Source organism: Colobus angolensis, unplaced genomic scaffold (genome assembly GCF_000951035.1).
Source record: "Colobus angolensis palliatus isolate OR3802 unplaced genomic scaffold, Cang.pa_1.0 Scaffold139, whole genome shotgun sequence".
In the NCBI taxonomy this organism is placed as follows: domain Eukaryota; kingdom Metazoa; phylum Chordata; class Mammalia; order Primates; family Cercopithecidae; genus Colobus; species Colobus angolensis.
Window position 1 is genome coordinate 3,780,892 of NW_012114477.1, and position 20,550 is coordinate 3,801,441.

The window sequence follows — 20,550 nt, forward strand, 5'->3', positions numbered from 1 at the left end:
AATTAGGAGGGAGTCAGAGAGGAAGGAACTGACACTCTGCAAGTGATTCTGATAAACCATTAATCTATATTTCAAGAAAAACCAGATAAACATTTTCACTCATCCTTTCATATTCAGCCCAACTGCAGCTTTCCCCAGGAAGTCTTTCCACCCTCTGGCCTGGATTGGGGCCTCTCCTGGCTCCCACAGCCTCCTGTGTCCCCCTCTGTACTGTTGTTGTCTATTTACTTATTTGTATCTCCCAGCAAGACTGTTAGCTTCTGGAGGAGACCACATCTTTCTTCTATGAATCCCCAACATCAGGAATGCCTCAAAGAAAGCTTGTAGAATGGAAAGAATGAAGGAATGGAGGAGTACAAAGATGGGGGATTGTGGAACTGTGGAAAGAATGTGCAAAGGGCTGAATAATGCAGAACCCAGTATTCTCCCACTCACCAGTCAGTCACATCCACTTCTCCTGGCTGAAAAACAAGATTGAAAATCCACTTCCAGTACACAATCTAAAGTGAGTTCTCCATATTTCTAACACTAAGCCAAGAGCCTTGTTTCATTTCTACAGGATGTGATCAATTTCTAGAATAACAAATCGAGAGGGAGCTGCGGCCTCATCTGGTTTGAACCCCTCACTCTACACCTAGAAAAACAGAGAAGGGAATAGAATTCCCAAGTCACACTCTGATGAGATGGTGCAAGTACTGGCTCTACAACTCGAGTCTTTTACCTTCTGCTACAATTTTCACAATGTTTTGAAGAACGTAATTCTAGATTTGCAGAGTAATTAAAATCTACTTGGGCTCGTAGATTCAATTTGGATTCAACATATTTAAGCGAATTTAATGCATCCCTTCACTTTCCATGCAGAGACATTGCCTCACCAGAGTATGGTGAAATGGCAATAGCCATAGAAAATCTCAGACTAATTCATAAAAGCACCCAGTTCCCCATGAAGATGCAGCTTTAAGTGAATGGAAATTATGCATCCATTAATATTTCCTTGCTTCCATCCTGAATTATTTATTGAGTGTCGTGATGACAGATGCTGTCAACACAGAGATGAACAGTGCTTGTCTTCAGGTAACTTAGTTAGGACTGGAAGAAACTATGAGTGAAACTTCATGTTTCCCTAGGCATAGAAAGTAAGAAAAAAAAACTTTTATTTTAAGTTCAGGGGTACATGTGCAGGTTTGTTCTACAGGTAAACTTGTGTCACAGGGGTTTGTTGAACAGATTATTTTGTCACCCAGGAATTAAGTCTAGTACCGACTAGTTATTTTTTTCTGATTCTCTTCCTCTTCCCACCCTCCACCCTCTGATAGGCCCCAGTGTGTGTTGTTCCCCTCTATGTGTCCATGTACTTTCATAATTTAGCTCCCACTTATAAGTGAGATTATGTGGTATTTGGTTTTCTGTTCCTGTATTAGTTTGCTAAAGATAATGGCCTCCAGCTCCATTCATGTCCCTGCAAAGGACATGATCTCATTCTTTTTTATGGCTGCATAGTATTCCATAGCATATATGTACCACATTTTCTTTATCCAGTCTACCACTGATGGGCATTTAAGTTTATTCCATGTCTTTGCTATTGTGAATGGTGCTGTGATGAGCATACATATGCATGTGTCTTTATGGTAAAACAATTTATATTCCTTTGGATGTATACCCAGTAATGGGACTGCTGGGTCAAATGGTATTTCTGCTTTTGGTCTCTAAGCACTCATCATGCTGTTTTCCACAGTGGTCAAGATGGATTAAATACTTAAATGTAAAAGCCAAAACTATAAAAACTCTGGAAGACAACCTGGGCAATACCATTCTGGACATAGGAACGGGCAAAGATTTCATGATGAAGATGACAAAGGCAATTGCAACCAAAGCAAAAATTGACAAGTGGGATCAAATTAAACTAAAGAGCTTCTATACAGCAAAAGAGACTATCAATAAGGTGAACAGACAACCTACAGAATGGGAGAAAATATTTGTAAACTATGCATGTGACAAAGGTCTAATATCCAGCATCCATAAGGAACTTAAACAAATGTACAAGAAAAAAAAAAAAACATTAAAAAGTGAGGAAAGGACATGAACAGACACTTTTAAAAAGAAGGGATACATGTGACCAACAAGCATATGTAAAGAAGTTCAACATTGCTGATTATTAGAAATGCAAAGCAAAACCACAATGAGACACCAACTCACACCAGTTAGAATGGCTATTATTAAAAAGTCAAAAAAATGGCAGGTGCAGGCAAGGTTGCAGAGAAAAAGGAATGCTTATACACTGTTGGTGGAAGTGTACATTAGAAAAACAACATGTTTATTTACATAAAAGAATAAAAGCCTAGCTCAGCTCTCAGCTTCCAGATATAGTAGCTTGCATCAGAGCTACCTGGAAAGCCAGAAAAGTAGAATTCAAATTTAAGGACAGTGGAAAGCCATCAAAGCAGTCAGGACTCAAAAGGCCAAATCCTGGAAAGAGGGAAATACACTGAAGGTGAACACAGTATGATGTGGCATTTCCCTGAGAGTCATTTGCTGACCTGAAAGAAGAATTAAGATGGAGAACTTATACTTCCAGATGCTATATTGGTTCAAGGATGGACACATAGAAAAGTGAACTAGAATAGGGTCTGGAGACAGACGTATGTACATAAGTTCACTTGATTTATGACAAATTCATACTGTTGTGTAATGTGGACAATATCATTTCTCTAAAACATATGTGCTAGACCAACTGGATATCTATATGGAAAAGAGTGAGCCCTACCTCACACCACAAATAATATCAATTCATGATGCATTGTATATCGAGATATAAAAGGTAAATCAATACATCTACAAAAAATAAGAAAATATTGCATGATTTCAAAGTAGGCAAATAATTTTTCAACAATATATAAAGAGTACCAACCATAAAGGAAAACATTATAAACTGGGTTACATCAAAATTAAGAACTTTGCTTATAAAAATAAACCATTAAGAGAGTGAAAAAGGCAAGTGACTGAGTGGAAGAAAACCCACATACCTTATAAAGGGCATGCATTTAGAATACATAAAGAACTACAGATCAATACAAAAGAGACAGATAACCAAAGAAGAATAAAAATAATGGACAAAAGACTTTCTCAGACACTTCATTAAAGAGGATATTTGAATGAAGATATAAGCATATAAAAAGGTTTATTTACCAGGAATATGTGAGTGAAGACCAAAATTTGAAACTACTAATACCTATTAGAATAGCTAATTTTTTTAGTAACAAAACCAGGCGTTGGCAAGGATTTAGAGCAACCAGAACATTCATTCACTGATGATGGGTACATAAATTGGAATGACTGTTTTGACAGTATTTACCAAAGCTGAAAAAACACCTAGCAATTCTACTGCTGAGTATACGCCCAACAGAAATCTGTATATTCATGCAACAAAAGATGTGTATAAGATTGTTCACAGTAATACTACTCATAATCATGGGAAACCATAAACAACTTAATTGTCTATTAATAATAGAATTAATTATTACTCTATGTTCACACAATGGCATATTATTGACTATGGTTTCTCAGTAGTGGTATAATTGCCATTTTGGACCCGATAATTCTATGTGGCCTGTCCTGTGCATTGTAAGATATTTGGCAACATCGCTGCACTCTACCCATTAGATGCCAGTAGCATGAGACAGTCAAAAATGTCTCCAGACATTGTCAGTTGTCCCCTGTTGAGGTGGGTACTGGTGCAGAAGTGCCTCCAGTTGAGAGCCACTGTTATAGACTATAGAGCAATGAAAATAAATGAATTACTGCTACATGCAACAGTGTGGATGCATCTTGAAAACATAATATTGAAAGAAAGAGGCCAGACACAAAAGAGGACATATTGGATGCTTCCATTTACACAGTTCAAAAAGGGGCATATCTAATATACAGTGTTAGAAGTCAGGATGGTGGGTATCTTTGAGGAAGGAGGAGGTGATGGCTTGAATGGGCACAAGGAAGTTGTAGGGGCACTGTAATAGTCCAGTCTGGATTTTGTTAGTAATTACAAATGAACTAGGCATGACCAATTTTTTGAAAATTTCCTCAAGACCCACTTTTCTGTATATATATTTCAATGGTAAATTTGTGTAACAAAACCTTAGCTTAATCAGAGAATCACAGATTTTAAAAGAGTGTTCTGAACCATCAATGATGTATCCAAATAGTTTTCTACAAACTTGCAGCTTAGGTGAGTCTCAAATTTTCTAAAAGGTCCACAGACCTACCATCCAAGACCTGGAGTTCCAGACAGGAAACAGGCTTCCTTCCTATTAAATACTTGTCTAGGATTTGGGTCCTACGGATAAATCCGGTGCCTACATTCAGACTTCACCTGGTTTCACTTGCTCAGGCCTTTGGTCCATGGTTAATGTGTTTGCATTGAATATTTCTGTGCATTCAGTTTCAACATCTTTTCCACTAATCTTCCTAATACTTATAAAACTGAAAATACTCCTTATGTCCTAGTAAGACATAAAACCATATTCATGAGAGGCCCATTCATTAAGTGTTTCCAGGATGGATTAAAATTATCCTGAGCTCCAGTTCTAAGAATGCAGAGACCAGTAAATAAATGTATTATTGAAATAAGATTAGCATCAGATGCTTAACCCACTTTGGGAACAAGCTGTTTTTAAAGCTAAGTACCATTTATTCACATATCTATAATTAATGAACTAATTACAAACGAGTCTTATCTACTCATTTAAGCAGCCCTCACATGACCCATCTTTGGCTTCCTGTCTGTAGTAGAGTAATTGCCCTTCTTTGAAAGTAACACAACTTTTTTTTTTTAAAGACAATACAGTGTAATTTAGACCTTTTTACTTATTCAAACCAGTCTTATCCCAAATAAAAACAAAGAGGGGTGGTGGTAGGGTCTGCATTTTTCTTTTTAAACCAAGAACTGCAAGCCAAAAGTTTGGGGCTGCAAATGTTTACAGAAAGCAAATTTTCCCCTGCAAAAAGGAAAAGTTGTAATGCCATCTTTTAGCCAAACGAAAAGCAGTTGTGTTAAATCGGCACCAAAGCAAATGATACATACAACAGTAATTAGCAAAGATTACACAGTAATTAAAATCACGATGATTATGTGAGTGAGAATAATTTATACAATAATCTCCATGCTCACATTGCAATATGGTACAAGTCCAATAGCAACAGTAGAAAGCCAGGGTTGGTAATAAATTCAAAGCACAGCATTACTAATTATGTGGTGATGGATTGGCCACTGAAATTTAGGGATAAATAAAGTCTCTGATCAGGATACACCATTTTAGTTGGATTTCCCAAGGTTACTGAATGGGGACCCCAAACACTCGAATACGTTTCCTTCCTCCCTACCATTTTTTGTCTTCATAGTCTTGCCCGTTCCTGTAGTTCAGCCTCCCCCTTGGTGGAAAACATTTTCTATGCTTATAGTTTTCATCTACCAAGTTTCATTCTCCTGCTTCAGGTAAGGCCCTTCATTGGCCCTTCATTGTCCTTTGGGGAACCCCTCCTCCCTTAATGTTCTCATGGTTTGGTGGGAATTTCCAAGGGCCAGGTGAAAGACTGACTTAGGTCAAAGGTAAGAGGCTCCTTCAGTCCCCTTGTCCATTATGACTGGTTCAGGCTCACTCAGGCTTGCATTTTTTGTGAAACTGTGAAGAAGAGAGAAGCTCTCTTTACTACTGGACTCAGAATGGTGCAGGCATGAATTTGGAGCTGTTGGCCGCCATCTTGTTGCCCCAGAAAGAAACCAATATAGAAGACAGCAGAGCAGAGAGGCTGATGAGGAACAAAATCCGCATGTTCATTTTTGAATTCCTGGATCTAGCAATGCCTGAAGCTAGATTTTCCTTTTTGGTTTCCCAGCTACAGGAAACAATCAATGCTCCTTCTTACTCTAGCCAGGTTGATGTGTTTTACGTCACCTACACTCATAAGAATCCTAACATTATGCAGAGGTTTCTCGGTACCTCCTTAGGGCTCCAGGTCTGAGTTTAAAAAGCTTCTGGACAATTCTCTTTGGATGTCCCTAAACACACGAAATTTAACATACTTAAAACTGAGCTCACCGAAACTCCACTTTCATTGTCAAGAGGTTTTCTGTTGTGCTCATGGTTTTCTGCTGTGAGTTTAGCCCACTACTGCAATCTCTGGCATGTGGAGCACCCAGTCATAGTTTTCCCTCGTCCTGCCTGTCAGCATCCATGCCTCTGCACAGCAGCGTCACCTGGCCTGTTCTGGGATGAAGGACAGAGCATGGAAGGGAGTTTCTGCTTATTAAACACCAACGTGGTGGCAGGCCTTCCACTGGGTACTCTAGAGTGCTAATTTGCTTCAGTTGTTAATTCTTCAGCTCTGCAAAGGGAACATGATTAAAGCCTATTTAATGGTGGAGGGGCTGAGACTCGGAGACTGTAACTTGCTCATAGTCAGGAACTCGTAAAGGAGAGGTTGTATTAGAAAACAGATCTACCCTTTACTTTCTTGAAGTGTTATTCAGGCCCACTGGTCAGGCCCTGTTGAACTCTCTGAGCCCACCACCCACCACATGCTTCTGCCCTCAACCTGCACTCCGAGGGCCTGAACCCCAGACCTTCTGTTCTCATTATAATTCATCAATTCTGCTTCATGTTTCCAATAATTTGTTCTGTGACAGGAGACAGTTAATGTGTTTGGCAAATCTATCAGGGGTTCTTGATATTGTCTGTTTCACTGCCCTGATGAGAAGCCATCTGACTTCAATCCACTGGGCACTCACCTGTTCAATGAGTATTTATTGAGTACCCACTATGTGACAGGCACTGTACTAGGTGCTGAGGTCCAAGAAGGACAAAGACAAGGGTTATGTCCTTAAGAAGCTCACAGCCTAATGAAGGGGACAGACACCTTGCCAAGATTATATCTACATAATATGGACGATGCCATGGGAGAAGGAGGTTTGAGTTCTGTGAGATAACAGTAGAGGAGGGGCACCTGACCCACCAGGAGATCGGGGAGGCCCTTGTGGCAGGCAATGCATGAGCTGAGTCTTGAAGGATGATTAAGAGGAGACAAGAAACATGGGAAGGGTGTTCCAGTCAGAGGGAATATCACAGACAAAGGACTGGAGTTACGAACTAGCATAGTACATGCAGAAGCGCTACAAACCATTTGGGGTACAAATTGTGATGAAAAGGAGGGAAATAAGACCAGCAAAGTAGGCAAGACCTATATCATGAAGGCCCATGTAAGCCAGGCTAAGGCATTTGACTCCTACCTTGTAAGGCAGAGGTCAGCAAAGATCTTCTGTAAAGGGCCAGATGGCAAATATTTTTGGCTTTGTGGATTATATGATCTCTGCTGCAACTAATCAATTCTGCCACTGCAGTGAAAACACAGCCATAGTCAATATGTCTTTTCAAAAAACCATAAGCATGGCTGTGATCCAATAAAACTTTATTTACCAAAACAGGGCAAGGGCCAGATTTGGCCTGTGGACAGGAGTCTGCTGACCCCTACTGTAGGCAATGAGGAGCCACTGAAACCAGATTTTCCTTTTAGAGGAATCATACTGGCTAAACTATAGAGGATGGACTAAAGGAGGGTGGTTTTGAAAGGTCTTTGCCAGAGTCTAGGAGCAAAATTTTGGTAGCTTGACTTAAAAGTGTTGGCAGTGGGGGATGGAGAGAAGCAAAAAGAGTACTTGTTTGGGTGGGGGGTAGAATACAAGACTTAGGGATTCGTTGAATATGGGGATGAGAGAGGGGAATGATAACCCAAAATAATAAGGGCTCCAGCATGGGGTGCTTTATGAATGACAGAACCACTCAATGATCCTGATAACACAGGGCTGGTGGGGCGGGATGAGTTTCCTCTTGGACATGCTGAGTTAAAACATCAGGGAGATACCTGGTTGGTGATCCACGTAGACAATAAGGTAAGATACATAAATTTAAAACTTGGGAGAATATAAAGGCTGTTCGTCTGTATTTGGGGGTCACCTGCTGACAGCTGCAGAGCCAAAATCACAAAAGGAGAATTGCCTGCTATCAGGTGGAGAGAGAAACAGCCAGGTGAGGGCAGTAACCTGTGAACCCTGGCATTTGGAGATAAAGTCCAGGCAAAGACCAGGGAAGAGACGTTTGAGGAGCACCAAGGAACAGAAATCTTGTCAAGGTCAAGCAGATAGAGTTCCAAGAAATGTTCAACAGTGGGGAAAAGTCCAGGAAAATATAAAAACTAGAGAATGTCCCCTGATTTGTGTCTTTGGAAGCTGCCGACACAGTGAGGAAGGTTTCAGTGGAGTGGCGGGGCAGTCTCTGGGCTGCAGTAAATTGAGGCATAAATGTGGAGTAAGTGAAGATAGTACCTGTTAACAACATGTCTGAGAAGCTCGAATCAAAATAACTCAATAGGACAGCAGGGTGAGGGACAAGGACATGGTTAGGATGGGGAGGACCTCAGGTGTTTATAACCTCTGGGGGAAGAAGTAAAACAAGGAAAGTTGAGGACACAGGAGACAGAGGTGACACCAGATGAATCACAGTGTTTTAGGAGGAAGAAGACCTGGATCTCCATTAGCTTCAGACAGGACAGGATTAGACCTCATCTTCTGAGACCAGAGGGAAGACGGGGGCAGATAGAGATGAATGCATACACATCACAGCAGAAGTTAAAGCCACTATTATTTTACTTTGAATGAAACAGGAGAGGAGGTGCCTCCTGAGAGTGATGGAGAGAGATCACAGGGAAGTCGGGATGATTTGGAATAATTGCCCAGGAAATGAGAACAGCAACTGCCCAATGACAAGACATTGGCAGTCTCTACAGCTAGCTAGGTCATCACGCCTGTCAGCATGTGGACCTTGCAGAACAGGGTGAGTGACCATGGCTGGGGTTTTACTGGGCTTGGGGTGAGGATCTAGAAAGAAATGGGGCTTAGACCCTGCTCGGGAAGCCCAATGTGTTGTAAGGGTAAGAAGAAGTTGGGAGAGCCTCACTGCCCTCGCACTCTCGTCCACAGAGTAGTGGAAGGAGGGCGAGAAGGAGAGGCCGGGGACACAGCAGGGACTAACATGAGCATGCCAGCCCCTGGACAGACCAGGCACCACTTGCGGCCAGATGTTAAGAGAAACTCCTGAACAAAGTGTGACTGCTACCACCCAGCCCATAAACCCCCTCTCTGTGGCCACAAAGGTAATTTAGTGTCTTCGTCTCCAGAAGCGCTTGCATTTATCAGTGGCAGCAGCGCGATTCCTGGGCTGTAAATCATAACGCTTTAGGTGTATTTCTCTTGAGTTGACATCCCCTTATAAATAATGTGGGGAATGCTTTTATTTTGTTGGCAGAAGACTGTTTTCTCCCTCTCTTCTGTTTTTAGAGTGACCTTCTTTCTCAGTCAAATGGGATATATCCAAGAGGCTCATTTATTGGGTCTTCCCACGCACCAGGTAATATGGGAGCAGATATAAATAGGAGTCCTGTTCTCTACTATGATACAGTCTCCTAGCAGAAAGGACACTCACATCTATTAGAGTTAAAATGCAAATGCCCTTCGATCCAGAGAATCATTTACCCATGTTTGTAAGGATGTGCATTTTTCAAAACTTGACAAATTAATAGCAAATATCTGGAAAGCACCTAAAATTGAAATAAGGACACTATAGTTAAATAAAGCATGGCAGCTTGTGCAGGAATTATAAAGAATGAGATGGACTTATGCATACTGGTAAGGAAAGATCTCTAAGGTGTACTGTTGAGGGAAAGAAATAAATTGTAAAAATTTATGAAAAGCATAACACATAATTATGTAATTTATGTTTTTTAAAATCCCACAAATATGCTACATATTTGCTACAAGTACACGTATATGTTTATGACATATACATATAGAAAGAGATATAGAAGGATATACACCAAACTGAAGATGATGAATCCTTCTGAGAAGGAAGCGTAAGACTGCAGTGGTGGCAAACAGGATTTTAGCCTTCTGATATATTTTAAGTTCTTTAAGAGAGGAATTATTCATAGATTGCTTGTGCAATTAAAAAGAGCTAGAAGTCAAGACACCTGTACTCTGGGTCAGTTCATCCTATAAATTTGGATAAGATATTTCCTCTGCAGACCTCAGGTTTTCCCATCTATATACTGAGCAAGTTGGGCTGGACAATCCCAGTGGTCCTTTGCAACTCAGAATGTCTTGAGTCTTCGAGCTGTAAACATATTCAAAGGAAGGGGTTCAAAATTTTTAGGGCTCAATGCCATAGGATCTGGCACTCAGTAGACACTTGGTCTTGACTGAACACTGAAGGTTGAATAATAATCCTTAGGCAGTTTTAGTATTAATAAACAGAGGTCAGATTTTTCCAGTAAACTTTACTAGGTGAGTGACCTACCTCCTGGATGAATGTCAGAGAGCTGTGGTAGTGTGGCGAATAAAACAGAAGCTTTGGAGGGATTCCAACCTAGGTTCAAATTCTGACTCTTCTACTTACCTACTTTGTGCTACTGAGTGAACTACCAACCCTCTCTGCACCACAATCAGTGCTGAGCTGTGACCAAACACAGTTAATATTTCTGCTCCAGCTTTGATGCTGTGGTCAGTTATTCATTCATCACTTATTGAGCACCAACTGTGAGCCAACCCTGGGGATGTGGCCATGAGGAAGACAGACAAGAAATCCCTTCTTACAGATGTTTAAGTATCTGTCTTGCCTCCTGCCCCTTCCCTGTTCTTGGTGCAAGCACTATTCACTCTGAACAGCAGCTGAACATGCCCAAGGACTTGGAAGGGGAAAGGGAAGAGAAAAGGGAAAGAGACTCTGGATGGGGCTCTCTGGGAGATGCTGAAGACCGACCCACCTTGCCTGAGGGCCTGCTGCAGGAGCTGTAAGACCATCTATGCATGGATCAGTTGCTCCCTCTTCTCCGAGTCTCAGATTTCTCTTCCGTAACATGAAGATAGACAGTGAAGTCTACATCCTGGGATTCCTCCTGGCATCAAATAGTTGCTAATGCTGATTCAAATGGCTAATGTTTTTAGCTCTTTCTAGGTGCCAGGCTCTGAGTAAAGAGTGGCTTGTGCATCACCACATTGCCCCTGACAACAATTATGATTTACTCAGGAGGAAACATGAACAGAGAAGTTAAGCAGCTTGCCCAAAATCTCACCGCTGCAGATATGCAAATAAAGAATTGGAATATTATTTTTTAATCTATGTCCGGGTCCATACATGGTAAGCATTTTGAAATGCTTATTGAAAGTTATATATACTGCTTTGTCTTATTGTTCCAAAAAGTTTACTTGAAAAACTATTCATTATGTACGTTTTCCTATAGATTATGGTTTCTAATCCAGTGCTAGAGAATTCAGTGAATTTGGAAGCAGCCAGAACACCGAATAAAGATGAATCTCTGTATAGAATAATAATTCTAAAACTTTTCAATGGGCCATTACAATGTAAAAAGTGCCTACTTTTTGTTATTTGACAATCATCAATTGTATCTTAAACATTTATAGCAAATAAAAAAAAAAGAATTGGAATCTAGATCTGACTTGAGATCCTGCACCAAAACCATCATATCCTAGCATCTCCCATTCAAACAGGTGCCAAACAGCTTAGATGAGGCTACCATTCATGGGTTAGGATCCTTATCATCCATCCTAACATGATTATAATTATGAAACTTGGTTATAATGTTAATGAGCATTCTTCTCTGGTTGCCTCCAATTCTCCTGCTGCCACTGGCAGACAGGCTAAAGCAAAGGCATTTAGTTTTCAGAAGAGATAAAGTCCTCATAGTTTGGGGTTCACAGAGGACACAATTCCCTTCTTCATACAGGCCTTTGTTTTTAATTAAGAGCAGTAATCAGATAATCTTGCTTTAATTAGCTCCCCAGAAACACCCCATTCTTGGAGCCACTCTTTGATATTTTCTGCATCAAGTCTTTCAGCCTAAGACTATCCTGCAGACATGCACCAGACATTTGCCATTTGCCAAATATGCCCGAAGGTTAGCATAAACTCCCACTCCCTTCTTTTTTGTAAAGACAACCCCTGCATCAAAGCAAACACGTCTTTGAGTCAGGAAGGGGTTTGTCTAGGTTTGCTCTGTGAATCTGTGATTTTTCCAGTCTTATCACATTGGTCCTTCTGTTCACAAAACCTGTGTGCATTTCATCTTAATTATGCATCTCTTAATCATAATTTCTGACTTATGGCTATTAACTCCTAATTACAAGAGGGCCACCCTTGAAAAGGGAAACCACGTGAGCTCAGAGAAATGGAGCTGAAAAGCAAGAGGGAAGATGGATGATAGAAGTTGTGCAACTAAGGGTGAATCCAAAGGCCCATTTATTGGAGGCGGTTATTGTTGGCACTTCTGTAGATTTGTGATGCTGCCATATCAGGCCACACCTGAATTCATCCCTTTCTGTGGTAAGGAAATTATAAAATTAAAAATAAAGCTAAAATTCAAATAAAGCTAAAATCTCCAGATGATAAATCCTCTGGCCCAACTTCTTTATGATGACTCTCCATTAAAAAAAAAAACTTAAGTGAATATGTTTATTAAAAATTTTTTGAACCTGCAATTACCCATAAATGGAAAAAAGAGTATGATGTGCCTTAAGTAGAAGGTAACCATAACAACTATTACTATTTTTTAAAATGTTCACCCTGTACTATTTAAAAATCTGGAAAACCATGCTCTGGAGATGACTGCATTAGATCCTCATTGCTTCAACCATTTGGATCAGTAAACAAAATTATATTCCATGTTTTGCAGATGGGGAAGTAGAGGCTCAGAGAGGGTAAGGGATCTGCCTAAAGTCACAAAGCTAGGAAGCGGCAGAGTTATACTTCAGACTTTCAGGACCATGCTTGTTCTTACCTATGCCAGAGACAATGAAAGACTTGAACAACAACTTTCAAAGTCTGAGATTCTTCAAGCTATTGGCCATCCAGAGGCAGCAGGGAGATACTCTTACCTGGGGCTGAGGATGCGGCTGCTGGTGGCTGACTGTCGAGAAGGAGTCCTCATAGTATCTGTGGCCATGGACAGAGTACAGCTCAACCAGGACTGCAGGCTGCCCTCTGGCTGGGAGCTGAGGATGGAGACATTATCCCTAGAATAAGATTGCAGGACACCATCAGCACGATGACAACCACAGTAACAGCAATAATTAGATATTCGCCCATAGCATAAGCCAGGCATTGTGCTAAGTGATATACCTGCATAACCTCACTCACCATCCCAGAGAGGTAGGAGCCAGTGCTGCCACAGTTACACAGATGGAATTACTGAGATTTGGAGAGGCCAATTTGGGTCTTGGCCAAGTTCACCCAGCTAGTCAATGATGAAATTGGGATGCAAACCCTGTTCCTTTTTATTCCAATGCCCATGCTATTAATCATGGCCCTCTTCCTTGGGAAGATACACACTCCAATACAAATGTTGAGGTCTCTCCAATTTAGGAGTAAAGTTTGGCATTGATCTTGATATGTTCAAGGAATATATCAAGTGTGAAGGTCTTAACTCCTTCCTTACCTTAGCTGGATCATCTTTATAAACAGGGACTCTACTTTTATGTCCCCTGATTCTGAAAGTGGCACAGAAAGAGAGGGGGTCCTCATAGGTTCTCAATGAGACCATGTAACTTGATATACTCAGTCGACATTATGTATATGTGTGTGTATATGTATGTGTGTATATTTGTATATTAATATGATTTATATGTGTGTATATGTGTGTATATATATTATAATATATACAGTTTTTTTAATAGGATGCTCCTTGTATGCCAAGCACCAGGGAGCTGAACACATGAACTTAACATTGACCCTGTCCTCAAGACCCCATCTCTATAAATAACCATAAAATTTTTTAAAATTGTTAATGTTTTATAGAGGGATAGAGGGTAGGTTTTACTAGAACCTGCCCTCTGTCTCTACAAAGCGTTAATAATGGTAGGTTCTAATAAAACCTACCCTCTATGCCTCTATAAAGCATTAATAATTTTTTCTTTCAAAGAGGGAGCCTTGATTTGCTTCGTGGAAGCCTAAGGAAAGACATCAAGTAGTGAAAGTTGAGCTCCATCTTCTTTGAAGGTTAGCATTTGGCTATGCAGGGACGGAAGAATGGAATTTTGGGTGAAAGGAATCACATGCACATAGGTACGGAGGTCATAATGGTTGGGGCATAAACAATATGGAAACCAGAAATCACAGTTAGAGGGGAAAGTAAGGGTCTGAATGTGCAGAATACAAATGTCACTGTAAGAAGTCTATTCTGGGGCAATAGGGAGCCATTGAAGGTGTTTGAGGACCGTGGCATGAGGAGGCACAGGCTTCTTTCTGTCTAAAAGAACTAGGGCAGTTCAATACTATGTCCCTAGTGCTATATGTTGTGACCATGAAGGCATTAGTCTCATGGGCATCACTGATAATTCTCTAAGTGCACATGGATGTTCCCTCTCCAAACTGGACAGAGACAGCCAGGGGCTCACTCTTGTGAGCTGCTCGGTTCCACTTGGGGTTAACTTACATCTCTTTTCTGCCACTGCTGCCACAATCCACTGCCGTCTGGACACTAGTAAGAGGCACAAGAAAGAGTGTGTTATCCTCATGCTGCCAGGAGCTTGGGAACATGGTTATTGATGTTAGACAGACATGAGTGTGAATCCCACTTCCAACCTTTGCCCCTGTGTGATCTCAGGGACGTCACTTGCCCTCCCTGAGCTTCCTTTCTTCCTTCTTAAAACGTGGCAAATAATGGGGCTCTGCTGTGGAGCAGAGTAAGTGAGATAACCCTTGTAAAGATCTCAGCATGGTTCCTGGCAAATAGATAGTGCTAATTAAGTGGTAGCAACCATTACCGCTACTCTTGTTTTAGTACAACTGGTACTGCTATTGTTAATAGCATTGTTATTGCTAACAAGCAAGGCATTTGCTGTATGTTCTTTGTGAGTGCTAGCAAATCAGACATGGAGCAGGGCAGCTTCCCGGGGCATTGTGGGAAACTCCAATACTAATTACGATGGTAGCTATTCTTTAGAGAGCATCCCTCCATTCAACAAATATGCTACCCACACAATCTCATCTACTTTCCCCATGCGTCTCCATTTTAGAGATTAGGAACCTGACATACTTGTTTAAGTCACACAGCTTTTGATCCCAGGCCTGTTAAGCTCATGCTCCTAACCAGCGTGCAATTGTTCAGTGGGTGGGTGCAGACAGCCAAACCGCAAACCTCAGACACCTAGGACATCATTTTAATCTGGATCATCACACTGGGGCTTCTCAGTATTCTCTGCTGTAATCTGGACAATTCCTCTTTTAGAAGATCTAGCTGTTTCCTCTATGAGATGCACCTGCTGCTCCTTGGCTCCCACCCTCAAGAGCCTGTCACCCTGGGGGTTTCTATTTACATGCATTTGTTCCCACCATGCAGTGACCAATACCCCCTCTGGACCAAGAACAAGTCTTATTCATCCTTCAGCCCCAAAGCTCAGCCAGACCAGAAGTTCTCAGACAATGCTTGGTGAATCCAACAGAAGAAAAGTCAGTAAACATCAGCCATGGGCCAATTCTAGCCTCCCATCTATTTTTATAAATAGAGATTTTTGTCTGTGATTGTTTTTGCACCATAATAGTAGTGCAACAAAGACAATATGGCATGAAAAGGCTAAATATTTACTATCTGGTCCTTTGAAGAAAAGGACTCTACAACGGAACAAAAGCAGCTTTTGTGAATGGCCTTGTGGGTGGCAGAATAATGGCCCCCAAAGATGTTCACATTCTAATCCCCAAAATAAAGGAATATGTTTCCGTACAGGGAAAAAGTTTTACTGGAACACAGTCACCTATTCACTTACATTTTGAGTACTTCCTCACCTATTTTGACTAAACACCAATCTTTACTTGAATCCAGCACTCAAAAAAGTCTTTATTGCCCAATAGCTAATCAAAGCACACGCTGGTGTTAGTTCTTGTTCACTATTTACCCTGGCTGACTCCATGAGTACTAGCCCCATGGGTGGACTCGGCATTCAGATTCACCCTCTTCCAAAGGGCTCTTCCCCAGTACTAGAGACCCATTCACTTCATGATGTCTAATCATGCTGGGCATCTTCTCATCTCCTTACTCTTCTGCATGCTCCTGCTCTCTGACCCACTCTGTCCATACAGGGGGCTGGTCTGTATGGACAACATCAATGGGGTCCCTATCCCATCAACGGGTTCTCTATCCCATCAATGGGTTCCCTATCCCATCAATGGGTTCCCTATCTCATTAATGGGTTCCCTATCCCATCAATGGGTTCCCTATCCCATCAATGGGTTCTCTATCCCATCAATGGGTTCCCTATCCCATGGCTTTCTCTTGGACTCAGCCAATAGGGAATGCAGCTGACAGTCCACAGGAAGGAGGGAAGAGAGGGAAGCTGAAGTACTTATTGTCCTGGATTTCTGAATTTTTCTCTACTGCCTTTCCTTGTGTTGGCTCCAGCTCTCAACCAAAGGCCAGAGCTCCTCCTATCAGGCCTCTCTCTCACTCTCTTTCTTTCTGGATTCCAGCAATTGCACCCACTTCTTCTCCCTTCAGACCTTGCAGGAGTTACTGCTCTCAGTTGCTGCTATTCCCTCGGGGCTGCACCATCTATAGCTTGGGGCTTCCTCACACCTTTGTAAATAGTCCTTTTGTTAAGCTCTCTTCATTTAGAGTTTGTTTTTCAGTTTCTGCCAGACTCTATTACAATAGCTAATCTCAATGCTTTTTCTACCTTAACAGGAAGATCTGCATTTACTAGGCCAATAGTTTACATGACTAAGAAGTAGACAGCAGGCATGACCCAATATTGCACTGCTAACTACTGTTACACCCTTAATCACAGTGTCACAATGTGGGGGGAAAAAAAACAGTGAAGAATCTAAAGAGGCAATCTTGTAAGAGCCTAAGATTATCAGCAATCGTTACTAGCCCCTCCTAAGCTTCTGATCTGGGAAAGAACTAGCCACAAAAACAAATTAAAAGAATGAAAGTACAGCTGCTTATGAATCCTACATTTTTATAGTATCTGCACACTGGTTGTTTTTGCCCGTGAACCTGTTTCACTAAATTTGCACAGAATATCTAAGGCTGAAGTCAAGACCTACCAGGTGGTCTGTTTATTCATTCATGATGAAATACTGTCCATACCAAGACTGGTATCTGACCTGGACCACATGCTTCCTACCATTTGAGCTAGTCTCCAAAAAAATGAGAGTATGTTTAAAATAAGAAGGCTGAATTAAGAGCTTCTAGGAACTAAGGCTCACGTTTATTGTATGAACAAATGCTGAAGGCACCTAACGCCTTTATCATGAGATGATCTGCAATGAAGTCTTCGGGACAGGAGATTAAAAAAAAAAAAGGCTTTCAGGCAGAAGCAGTGGAGAGTTTTGTACTGTCTGCTCCTGAGAAGCATTAAACCACATGGGCAGAACTCACTGCCATGTTGACTGCCTGTAAGTCACAGGTTACTGGTCCTGGAAAGTACTTGAGTTTGTACACCATGGTGCACGGAGCCCTCGAGCTCTGGGAGACACCATGAAAAGTGCAGGTACCAAGGGGTTAAGAAGAGAGACCTAGGAGGAAAGATTAGCCCCAAACCTTCCTCTCTCACTCCAGTCAGAAGATGGCTGCACTCCATCCTAAGCTAGAATTTTGTACATGAGTTTGCTTTGGTATAAAAAAGGAACTCTACAATAAGGAGGGAGTTTGAAACCCACTGGCCCTTTTACCACGTGAAGAAAGTGTCTCTGGGCTACAAGCTCCATGAGGCAAGTCCATGCCTGCTATTTCCCTACTGTACCCCGTGTCCCAATACAGAGGGTGTCCATTCATTGTTTTCTGCTGAGTGGGCACAGGCCCAAAGGATGGATGACCTGTCCACGGTCCTGATTTATTTGGTGGTACAGCTGTCTGGGACCCTCATCTCCTGACATGAGGTCAGTGGTTCTTTCTCTCCCCTTGGTGCAAGTGGCTTTTCAAAAAAAGAACTTGACCAGGCATGGTGGCTCATGCCTGCAATCCCAGCACTTTGGGAAGTGGAGGCGGGTGGATCACGAGGTCAGGAGTTCCAGACCAACCTGGGGAATATGGTGAAACCCTGTTTCTACTAAAAATACAAAAATTAGCCAGGCGTGGTGGCGTGTGCCTCTAGTCCCAGCTACTCGGGAGGCTGAGGCAGGAGAATTGCTTGAACCCGGGAGGCGGAGGTTGCAGTGAGCCGAGATTGCGCCATTGCACTCCAGCCTGGGGAACAAGAGCAAGACTTCATCTGAAGAAGGAGGGGGAGGGGAAGGGGGACTTGTGCCGGGAATTTGTAAACAGGGGATTGACGATGAGCAAGATAATTAATTCAGTGTCTTCAGCTGTACTTCTTTAGGGTCAGTCTTTGCCAGACAATTCCAGTCTAAATGCAAATGTTGCCTGGGAAGTAACATGTAAATTCACTGGCCCCATCTCACAGTGACAGACACAAGTTCGCCTTAATGACAGGGCAGTTACTGGGCAGAGAACAGAGACCTTGACAAGGGAAAGGAGGAATTAGGTTACAATTGACATGACAGCAGAGCTTGGCCATTAGCAGTGTAGGTTATGGGGTCAGCCTGGAAATCAGATCATGGCTTCATCACTTACTGCATGGATTGGGGCAAGTTTCTTGACTTCTCAGTTCCTTCATCTGCAAACTGGGAATGATAATGGTAGGAACCTCAGAGAGTTGTTTTGAGGATAATGTATCCCAAACAGGTAGCATAGTACCTGCACAAAGTAATGTCTCAAGAAACGGTACCTATTCTTACAATTATCATTATTTCCTGTAATGCTGGCATAGATAAGTAGTTTGGAGCCCTGACTCTCTGTGAATCCTACAAGCTAGATATATGGGCTAGAAGGAAAGCCAGGTGGTCTATGCAGCATCATTTAAACAGGTGTATATGGTATTAAGGCCTTGCGTTGCAACTTGAACTGCAGCATCAACCTTCTTAGCTTAATAGGAATGCTTTAAGTTGTTCTCCTTGGCCTGGAGCACATTCATTACTCACAGGGGACAAACTAGAAAGTAAAAAAGTTGCTGGAAAGGAGCTGTTGGCAATTCCAATGACTGTCCTACTATGTAGCAAGAAACTTTACAGTTTGGACAGAGCCTGGGTCCACTCATGAACAAATTAACTCAGAAGCATGCCCTCAGTAGCAACCAGGACCTTTGGTTAGACCCAGATCTTTCCACTTGTCCTACTGCAGCCTAATTTTAGCCAGGTTATAAAAGGATGTATGTTGGAAAATGTCCAACTTATACTCAACAAAGCAATTGAGGACTCTTTTTTCAGAGCATTCATCTCAGATTGGACCAGCTGCTACTTACGCACTTTCAGCTAACCCAAGAGTAAGAGGTCATTCACTGACCTCTCTACATCTCACCCAAACCCCTTTACCCCTTAGCCAAGGTGACAGACAGAGCAGCCGCAGCCCCTGGGCCATGAATAGACAGGGCTGTCTGTCAGCCAGCACATTCCTCCCTCCATGAATAATGAGCATGCACCAGGCCTGGGTGACTGGCTTAAAGCATTTCTCCATTAATCTAAGGAGGTTGATGCCACAGTGCAAGTTACAATGCAGGGCCCTAGTGCAGGAGAGCACATGTTTAAATGCTGCTGCATAGGCCACCTGGTTTTCTGAGCACGTAGCCACGTTTCCAGCCTGGAAGGCCTGTTACACTCAGATCTAATTCCCAACAAGGGGAAATGTGACTTTTTGTAATTTGAACAAGTCTCTCAAAGAACCTCACCTGCAGCTACAGCCTCTCTCCCTCTCTCCCTCTCTCCCTCCCTCTCTCTCTCTCTCTCTCTCTCTCTCTCTCTCTCTCTCTCGTGTGTATGTGTGTGTGTGTGTGTGTGTGTGTGTGTGTGTGTGTGTGTGTGTGTGTTTCTCTCCTGGCTTGGCTTTGAATTCTATTATAATTGAGAACTCTGGAGAAGTACCTCGAACCAGTCTCTCAGGCTCTAATCCAAACCTCTTACCCCAGGGTGATGAGGCAATTAGGAGTGAAGTGTAGCGTGGAGCCGCTAGCAAGTGGGAGACTATAGACTGGGGCCTGGGTAGGAGCTGGGGGTTCTGCTGTGGACTGTGGATTTACAATCTAGCAACACAAATACTTCTTTTCATTGTTTACAACCAATTTTATCGCACTGTGATCAGAGAACATGCCTTATACAATATTAATTCTTTGAAATGTGTTGAGACTTCATGGGCAATTTTTTTTCCCAGTTTCCCCATCTCTGCGATATTATTGAAATCTACACTGTGTTTCCACCTCAGATCCAAGTTCTAAGTCAACACATGAGGATCAAGGCCTGCTGAGAATTAGGAAATGCTCCCTAAGAACCACGCTGGGGTCAGGGCGGGCTTCAGGGGCTGGCAACCCATGCCCAGAAGGGCCTGCATTTTGATTTAATGCTCTTCTGTCACTGTCTTAAAATTTTTAATAATTTTTGAACAAGGAGC

At 42.0% G+C, this 20,550-nt stretch overlaps 1 protein-coding gene across 1 annotated transcript in view; it reads right to left on the reverse strand.

The window, feature by feature from the left end:
• The window catches only part of MYO18B (myosin XVIIIB), a 289,839-nt gene that overhangs the window by 13,182 nt on the left and 256,107 nt on the right, over positions 1-20,550 (reverse strand). Inside the window, exons 40-41 of the mRNA XM_011934846.1 lie at positions 14,548-14,592; positions 12,992-13,129 (exon numbers count right to left, since the gene is read on the reverse strand). Coding sequence (XP_011790236.1) covers positions 12,992-13,129; positions 14,548-14,592 — 183 coding nt within the window. The remainder of the gene's footprint in view (positions 1-12,991; positions 13,130-14,547; positions 14,593-20,550) is intronic.